This window comes from Anopheles nili, chromosome 3 (genome assembly GCF_943737925.1).
Source record: "Anopheles nili chromosome 3, idAnoNiliSN_F5_01, whole genome shotgun sequence".
Taxonomy (NCBI): Eukaryota; Metazoa; Arthropoda; class Insecta; order Diptera; family Culicidae; genus Anopheles; species Anopheles nili.
Genome location: NC_071292.1, coordinates 13355501 through 13365005, shown reverse-complemented (window position 1 = coordinate 13365005; position 9505 = coordinate 13355501). Strand labels below are relative to the sequence as shown.

Here is a 9505-nt window from a genome sequence, read left to right as displayed (position 1 = left end):
CAAAAAAAATCATTTCATCCTCTGCCGATCGTATGTTATTCGTTCGACAGAGTGGCGTGATTTTGGGCGATGAGTTGGGGGTCAATTTTCTGTTTCTTTAAGCCAAAAAAAACAAGTCCCACCACCATCAGTCATTCGACCAGCTGACAGAGTTATTTCTGTCGCGCCTGTGCGTTTCCGTGCGCCACAAAATGCCGTATGGATTGGTAGAAGGTGAAGATGATGATAAAAATGGCTATGATGTCCTCACGGGTCGTGCCTAACCCGTTGACGGGGTGGTTATCTGCGCTGGCAATGTCCATCTCCGTGAGTGTGCCGTACGCTTCCGCAAGGTAGATAGCATCAGAACGATTCGATTCTTCGCCTTTGTACCAATGATTGATTTTCATTTTTAGAAACGTAATAAAACACGCGCCACACAAGCAGCGTGCTTAGCTAGGGGTGGTTATGGGGTGCGCCTTTTTAAGAGTGACCGGGACGGATCAAAACAAATCCAACCGCGCAGTGGAGCGGGATCGCAAGCGTGATTCGCATAATTTACACGACGCGAAGCAGAATCAGTAAATACCTGGTGGGATGTGGTGTGCGAATTTCTTTATTTTTTGAACGGAGCACATACTTTGATCCATTCCGTGCCAGCCGCTTCTGCGGGGGATTAAATTCCGAAAACAAACACTCCTGCATGGAACCTGAAATACCGGTTTTTCCACCCCCGAGTCCCGGTGGTTTGGGATGCAAATATTGAAACACAACGCAACAGTGAGTGCGAAAGCGAGAGAGAAGCGAAAAAAATAAGAGTTTTAAGAGCGCATGTTTGAACAACGCTAAAAGTTGGACCCGATCATGGTGCGAATGAGGATCACCAAAGGAGGATGACTGGACTAAAACCACCGACACCACACGTCGGCATTAACACCTTGCGTGCCAAGCGTTTTTTTAGGAAAGTGCACAAAATGCCACGATTCAAGCGATTCTTGCTCATACGTCAGAGCCTCGGTTGCACTGGCTCTAATTCTTAACGTTCTACGTTTGTGATGAATTTTTGGTTTTCTTTGCATTCATTCGTATTTTTATTCGGTCACAAATGCGATAAGTGAGAATAATAGCTGTTCTAAATATTCAAAAATTGCATTTTAAAATGATGCGTTTTTGCCGTAACCCAAAAATGGGTGACATGGCGTTTTGTAAAAATTTACATCACCCACTTTTTGGGTGATGTGGTACTCAAGGTGTTAATCAGAGCACGAATTCGAAAGGATCGAACGGTTCAGGAAGAAGAGCATCTAGTGGGCCGTTTTGCGTGGTGAAAGCGAAAGGCTCCCCGGATTGATTGGTTCGCAATCACTCTCGAGCGTGTATTCGATCGGCCTGCTGCGATACATTCGCTTTAAGCACTGCTGTATCTATTCGCCTGTCAACTCGCCCGTCATTTTTTTTTCAGCTCCAACCGAAAGGACAAAACAAACCACCGAGGGTGGCAGACACGAGGAAACTTCTATTTATGTGGTGTGGGTGGTTCACAATCACGACCATATCAGCCGGCCCGTTTTGCCGCTGGGCAGAGACACGTATAAATATTTCAACCGGCGTAACCTAGATTCGATGACACGCATTTCGCGGCTAATCGCTCCCCCTGACGATGGCGAACCCGCCGTGGGGGTGAGTTTATTATTCGAGCACTCGCCGCGTGCACTTTCGAATGGACGGTAACATTTGTTTTTTCTTGCTCTATTTTTTGGGGGAGCATTTCACGTAGTAGAGCCGGATTCCCCCAAAAAGTCTGCGCTGGTCGACCGTGAACAGTGTGCAGGATTGTCTCAGGTTTGGCGGCATAAAAAAAAGGCCGAGTTATAAATATCGCTTGGCTTCGCGAAATGAAACGCCAAATTCATAGCGTTTTGAGAAGGGTTTCTTTGTGTGTGTTTTTTTGTTTTTAGTTCACCCCTTCGGTACGCCTTCCACGGAAGATTACTTCCAGCTGATAATGAAGAGGGCTTTGTGTTCTCTGCTACGGCTGATACATTCGGCATCGCGATACTATTTGGCAAGAATGGGACCCGATAAAAAAAAGAAAACCACACGCGTCCACATTCGGTCCGGACTTTACCCAGTTTCGATCAGCTGGCGACCGCACGACGATGTGTCCCTATCTTATGCTCGGTTCTTCGTTGTTTCGTGTGTGCTGTTGCTGCCTTCAACATTATCATCGCTTTCCGCGACCCCGCTCAAGTTGGATGTTTTGACTGAACCGCGCAACGCAAACCGAACGTGGTGTGGTGTGCGCAAATGGCCACGCTTCCACCGTACGCGGGTTCGCTCGCGTTCCCTTTCGTTGGGTTGCGGCGCGAAATCATCTGATTGCCGCGTGCTTCGGTAGCGTTGGTCGCGCGCGCGCGTGTTTGCGTTGCGTTGTCGAAATGTGGGGTGGTTGTTTGGGGCGTTTGAAAACCCAGGGTGCGAGCTTTACGCCGCTTCACGGGGATGGTGAGCTCATCCGTGTTGTCGTGTGCCACACCATGCAAGGTACACTTGGTTCGATGCACTGCTTTTCGTTCACTTTCCGTTCCCCTGGACGGACACAAACAAACCGGAAAACGAGCGTTGAGGGTTCTTCAAAACGTTTTCGGTGTCGCTTGATACTTTGTACGATGGATAGCGTGAAAATCAAACGCTTGAAAGTGATTGCGTGCTCAGTGGGTGCAATTTTTTGCCACTACCGCTTACTGGAATACTTCATTCCTGCCCGTGAACCTCTGTTACAGACAGTTTCCATGAACTGAGCAGATTTCGAACAACAGCAAACGATGATGGGACGCTTGTTTTCCCAAACTTCCCAAAAGACGCAGTTTTCGAGGTCAACACAGCCGCACCAGGAAATTCGAGACGCATCCTGGCATGGTTAGATAATAGCTACCGGAAACCGTTGAATGATTTCGTAATTCTTCTTCCAATGCGGCAATGCCATTATGAGGTATTCGGGTCACCATAGCAACGGTGGAACTCAATCCGCTTACAGGCCTACAGGCGGGAAATAATTATGCCTGACACTAACGATCGGATCGCCGTTTATTGCTCCTAAACGCGCGCATAACGAACGCAAACGGCTTTGATTCCCGGGACGCTGTACATCGTGTTACATAATTACTGCCAAAAATGCGTCCCCGTTCGCTGTACACGCTCCCACTAGCGTAGGTCATTGGCCGCGAGGCAATGGACAAAGTGAGAAAACGAACGCCATCATCACCATCAACCCGTCAAGTATCCTGTGGGTATTTTTGTTTGGCGCTTTTTGCCTTCGTTCACTTTCCGTTGAAACCCCCCGTTTCGCATGCAGCTCGCGCAGCATAATGAGCTTACGTAAGTTTGACGAGTTGAATATTTCGCCAACCATCCATCAAACCGCTGGTGAAAGTGCACTTTTTCTTCGCCCAAGCTCAAAACCCTTGCGCGCAAACCTATCAATCGTAGCCCGAAACAAAACCTTGGCCCGTACCGTGCCCTTCCCTTGGCGTTGAACTTTGAAACACGGAACGACGCCTTGACAGGGGTGCACAAGGACAACCCGCTGTGGGCAGGAAGCAGTACAATGGCCACACGAACGCGAAGGGGCGCGCAATCGATTTTGGTGTTTTTCCACGGAACGTAAACAAAGTTTTTCGCGCCGAGTTCGACGACGGTTCCGATGAAACGCGATGACAGTGCACCGGAAAAGGACACCAAGCGATGGGTGAAAAGCAGCACTTGTCTGTCCTGAAGTGTGATCGGATTAGGTAGAAAAAGGCCGACGTGTCACCCGAGCTGTGCAACTCGACCCAGCTGACTAACGGAAGGGCCTCAACAGTGCCGATACCAGGGGGTTTGCTTACGTGTGTTGGCTTGGTGTAGAGAAGCAACGAAAAGAAAAATAATCTCCTCTCGAGCGAATATGACGACCGTGGGGTTGGTTTCGTGATGGCGATCGTCATTAAACCGGTGTCCACCGAGGATGTCACACGAGGTTGTCCCGGTCACCCGGTCGCCGTGGCGGTGGTTTTCCTTCTCCCGTGTGCGGGAGTGTGATGAGTTTTGTTATAAATAGCGCCCGCTTTCCTCCCTTTAAGTAAGACCCGACCAGAAACACATTCCATTTCACGCCGGCTGTATGCAGGCGAATGTTAGAAATTTGCTTCTCGAATGAACCAGATGCCGGTAAGCGATCCACGATCCACGGTTGAATACGATTTGTTCGATTTCGGTCCACATTGAAACACTCGAAGACGGGCAGTTTTCATTCAGTGATGACGTTTTCATTTTATTACCGGACGCCCCCACGCTACTCGCGCTCTGATATAACCTTACACTTGGACTGGACTTACATTCTAAACAACAAGTAATTAAACAGCTACGATAATTTTTATCTTTTTTTCTCTCTCTCTCTCTCTTGCTCTCCGGCGCAAACGCACGTACGCTGCTGTGCTCCTTATGGCTTCCATGGCATTTATGCTTCAAGGTATAAATTTTAAAATCCTTTTCCATTCTTCCTCCGAATGGCAACACACTTCAGTTTGCATCCTGGCACTGCTGCTCGTTGGCTTCGGCTCAATGCACATTGCTGTCGCTCTGTGTTAAATATCCTTCAAGGATGCTGATGTCCTTCCTCTAAAGTGTGCCCGTGTTAGGTGGGTAAAATATATCTTTCCCTTTTGCAAGCAAATCGTTTTAAGATAAAATGAAACGAAAAACAAATCAAAAAATGTACCATCTTTATAAACAGATGAGCTTTTTTTTTTAAAAAAAAACATTCCAACCCGCTCGAAACCTGTCCCGCTATGCGCTTTTGTACGATCGCTTGCTGCTGCTACTGCTGCTGCTCCTGCGCTTGTAAAATTGAAATACCTCTCTGTTGCATTCTTGTAAAAACACGCACACATACACTCATACACGTATCTATATAAAAGCGTCTCTTGTAAAAAAAAAACTGCGTCCCACAAATGTACGCCATTCCCAAAACATGCACCACTGGCATCCGATCGGAACACCATCATCAGTCCATCGAATTTGCATCGAGAAAGTCTTGGCACGCGGCAAACGGCCTTCTCCTACAACAGCCTCCATCGAGTGGGATTTCTTGAGTCATGACCCTTTTCTAACATAACTGCACGATTAGCGAAATGACCTTCGGCAACGTAAAACGGCTTTTATACACAAAAAAAATAGCAAACGTATACATAACAAATTTTCCATCTTCACATCCTTATCGTGCTGCGTTTCCCTATCTATCTGTTTCACTTTTACTATCTTTCTTTCTCTCTTCTAGCGATAGGCAAGGCTATCGATACCTAACTCGGCTTGGGAAATCCGTCTCAAGGACTCGTTTTTTCCTATCTTCTTATCTCGCTCTCTCTCGCTCTCTCTCTCGTGCGTTCGTGATCTCTGTGCTGATGTCTTCTAGTCTTCCATCTTCTGAGTGGCTGTGAGTGGGTTTGTGGGCAGGGATACAGCGGTTCCAGGGGAAAAGGGGGGAGGCAAAAAGGAGGCGTACGCGAAGCAGAAGTGTCTTTTGTTTCAACCCCGTGACCCACCCAAAAAGGGCGCCTACTCATCCAACAAGCAGGTCGTGAGAATGGCGTTACACACGCTGTAAGGATCGCAATTCGAGCTCGGGCGACGATCCTCCAGATAGCCCTTCTTAGCATCGGCAACACCGCGTGGAATACGCACCGAAGTGCCCCGATCGGCAACACCCCAGCTAAACTTATCGATCGAGGACGTCTCGAGCCGACCAACCAACCGACGCTCGTTGTCCTTTCCACCACGCGGATCGTACGCCTTAATGTGCTTGTCGTGCTTCTTCGACAGCTTCTCGATCGCGTGCTCGATCGCTTTGATGCCGTTCTCAGCGCGCATCGGCTTGGTGGAGAAGTTGCAGTGCCCACCGGCTCCGTTCCAGTTGCCCTCCATCGGTTTCGGGTCGAACGTCACCACGACACCGTAGTCCTCGGCGATGCGCCACAGGATGTACCGCGAAAGCCACAGATCGTCGGCACACTTCATGCCAAGAGCCGGTCCGACCTGGTACTCCCACTGAGCCGGCATCACCTCGGCGTTGGTGCCTGCGAACTGAACGCCCGCGTATAAACAGGCAACGGCGTGCGCTTCAGCGATGTCCCGAGCGACGACGTTCTGCGCTCCGGTGGCACAATAATACGGACCCTGAGGTCCTGGGAATCCTGCAACGGGCCAGCCAAGTGGACGACCATCCACATCGAGGAAGGTGTACTCCTGCTCAATACCGAACCACGGCTCGAGGTCCTTCGTGCGGTTGTACGCGTCCTGCATGGCAGCGCGGTGGTTCGAAGCGGTCGGCTTACCGTCCGGTTGGTACGTGTCACACAGCACGATCACGTCATTTGCGCCCGCCTTGAACGGGTCCTTGTAGAGCGCGCGCGGAACCAGCTTCATGTCGGAGTTGCCACCAAGCGCCTGGTACGTGGAGCTACCATCGTACTGCCAGGATGGCACGTCTTCCGGCGTCTTCGGTACGTAATCGAGCACGCGATCCTTCAGCCGGACGTTCTCACCCGTACCGTCGATCCAGACGTACGTGACCTGCACGTACTTGGGGTCGTACTTTAGGCGCGTGTACCGGTCCAACAGCGTCTTGTTGAGGTGCGCATTCGGTGAGTGCTCCAGGATGCGGGCACAGTTCGGTCCACGGCTCGTGCTGATCATGCGCACCGATGGCTTGCTGGCCAGCCCAGCCAGCTCCTGGCGGATCATCATACCAACCACTCGGAGGGCCATTTTGCACTTGCACTTGCACGGAACGGGGGTTTTGCAAAACGAAACTCACGAACGAGAAAACGGCTTTGCGGCGGGCGATTGTTCCCTTTCTTTGTCCTCGTTTAGCTGTCGCCTCTGCTTCCCGGCGTGAACACAATGAATTTTTGTTAGCTTTGCTGCTGCACTCTGAACGCAAAAAGGGGCGAGCTTCCACGGCGAAACAATTTGGCTACCGACCGCGACGAAATTCTATCACAAAATGAAGTCGCGAACTATCGCTGCTCGGCGGGCTACTTCGATTCCACAGAGCGGGCTACTGTCGAGTAGGCGAACGCGCGCACACACCACTAGAGCAGCAGGGCTTTTCTCGTCGTTTTCATGCACGCACACACACACACACACACTCACAAATACGGCACACACAAACGCAATCGGTGGAACTACTCGCTGGAGTGTAGTAGTCGTTGGTTGTGATGTTGTTCTTTTTTTTTCTTCTTCTCTCCTTCTTGTCTGCTCGCAAAGGTCGAGGAGTTTTTCTCGCAGGACTTGGAGCTCGCTGGCCAGGGGATCAACAGTTGCCCGTGTGGTAGCAAATCTCGTTCCGGTGTTATCCTGCGAAACAGATGGTGGGAGCAAAAAAAAAAACGAGAGCCTGTTAGAGCGCGACGGCTAGACACATTTGGATGGGGACGCTAGCTCAATTTCCAGCGTTCACACGCTTGATTTAATAGCGAAACCATAGGGCACGGATATCACTGCAAAATTATGGATGCAGCACAAAAGCATGGGCGATAAACGTCACGCTATCGACGGCTGGGAGGTTACACGACACGAGAAAAAAAGAAAGAAGAAAAACCACACTTTCCTACGCGAGGCTGGCGAGGACACGCAGTGCGGCGAAGCGGAAGGCAATTCGGAAGGACATTTTTAGGGCACGAGATTGCAGCCACCGAAATCACTCGAAGGACACACACACACGAAAAAAGGGAGGGAAAAACTAACTAACCGGCTAAAACTGCTACAGCTCCCTGCTGTTGTTGCCTCGAAGGAAGTTTGCTGCTGCTGCTGCTGCGAAAGCACGCCGCTGCTTCGTAACGTTGCTGTCACTTGAGTGTGTTCGCTTTAAAGCGCGTTTCGTCTACTTAAATCACACCACGCACTGCGGGTGTAGTCGTGCGGCCACCCTATTGGGGAGCCGCTGTTGGGGCCTGTCTTCATAGTGGGCCATCCAGCCGGAGCAGGGATGCGTAGTAGTAGTGGCAGAGCACCCTACACTGTGGGGAATAAGTGTAGTCGCATGCCGTCGTACTGTAGATGGAAAGCTTTTAAATTACTATTTTACAACACTCACTTGATGCACTCACTACACAATTGAGGAAAGAAAAATGAATCTAAGGAATCATTATTGTTTTAAAAGTTTTATATCCATTCTTCTGGACTCAGGTGACAAAATAATTAGTATATTACTAGTAATTCGAAACATATTTTAAAGTCTAACATAAGTGTGCTAATAAGGTTTTGTACGAATAATAAATAGTACTTAACTTACCTTTAACTATTATGTATTATTGTAATAACATAAAAACACCTTAACCTCATATTTAGCACAATATATTAATCTAGTTAACATACATACAATACTTAGCTTTCGGCATGGAAAACATGCAATTCTTCATCATGTTTGGTGCATTTTACCGTTACATTTATTTACACGAGTGTACCCTGCACTTTTCATGCGTGCATCCCTTTTTTCTCTCATATATTTGACTCTCATCGTCTCTCTCGCTCTCTTTTTTCCATTTCACTTTCGTTGCAAGTGCTGCTCCCGCTCTCTTGGATTAAACATCGAATCTCCCCAAACATTGGAGCATACGATATTTAATCTACCCCGAGCTCTCTTTTCACGCTAGTTACTCAGGCTTATGCTACACGTCTCGCTTGCTCTCGCACACATCGCCTAAGAAAGCAACAATAACAATTCGTGAAGCATGTTAAATTATGCAGTTTTGGATGCCATTCGATAGCGTGCACCGATGGGGGCGCAGATGGAGACGCGGTTCGGCGTGGTCTCAGAGCACAAACGTGCGATACTTTAAGGTTTCGCGATAGCAACACGCAGACATGGTTTTGATTTATATTCATGCATGAAACGGAGCACTTGTTTAAAATTTTCTATCTTCCGGATCAACAAACAATGATTTGATGCTACGTGGATGTGCCGAAGATCGTATAGCTGGCAGCATGAGTAGAGCGCATCAGCATTTTCTCAGAAAATTACTTGTCTGCAGGATAACCGGCCAGCGTCAAAAGGAAAAAAAAATCTCAAAGGATAGTGGGACATGTGAGGGATAATGTGGTTAAAAATGAGTTTGAGAAGGTGATCGTTTCGCGATCTGTTGAACTAAAGCATTGGTTTTTTTTAATCAAATTGTTGAAAAAATAATCATCCGCTTTTATCCTTGACAGGAATTAGTACAATTTATCCCGATTGCTTCTTTATTACCCGCTTTAAAATTAAAAGATCACGATTAAACACCTTTATCGTCTGGGACCGATTTGAGGCCATCGCAAGGGTAATTTACCCATAATTCTTAACGAAGGTCATGGCAGTGCGTGGCCCGGCTGTGTTTACCAGAAAGAACAAAAAAAAAAGTCAACCTTTACTGTGTGGGTTACGCTTTCTTTCCCGAAGACCGGCGATCTCTTTTGGTTATCTAGAGATGTTCTGCCTTTTTACACGTTC

General features: G+C 48.4%; 1 protein-coding gene across 1 annotated transcript; it reads right to left on the bottom strand.

Annotated features, from left to right (window-relative positions):
* Positions 1-4270: 4270 nt before the first annotated feature.
* On the bottom strand, positions 4271-7871 carry LOC128725732 (glutamine synthetase 1, mitochondrial-like). Its single transcript, XM_053819499.1, has 2 exons — positions 7769-7871; positions 4271-7374 (listed from the first exon to the last, which is right to left on the bottom strand). The coding sequence occupies exon 2, from the start codon at positions 6781-6783 to the stop codon at positions 5575-5577; it is 1209 nt and encodes a 402-aa protein (XP_053675474.1). The 5' UTR covers positions 6784-7374; positions 7769-7871; the 3' UTR covers positions 4271-5574.
* Positions 7872-9505: the final 1634 nt, after the last annotated feature.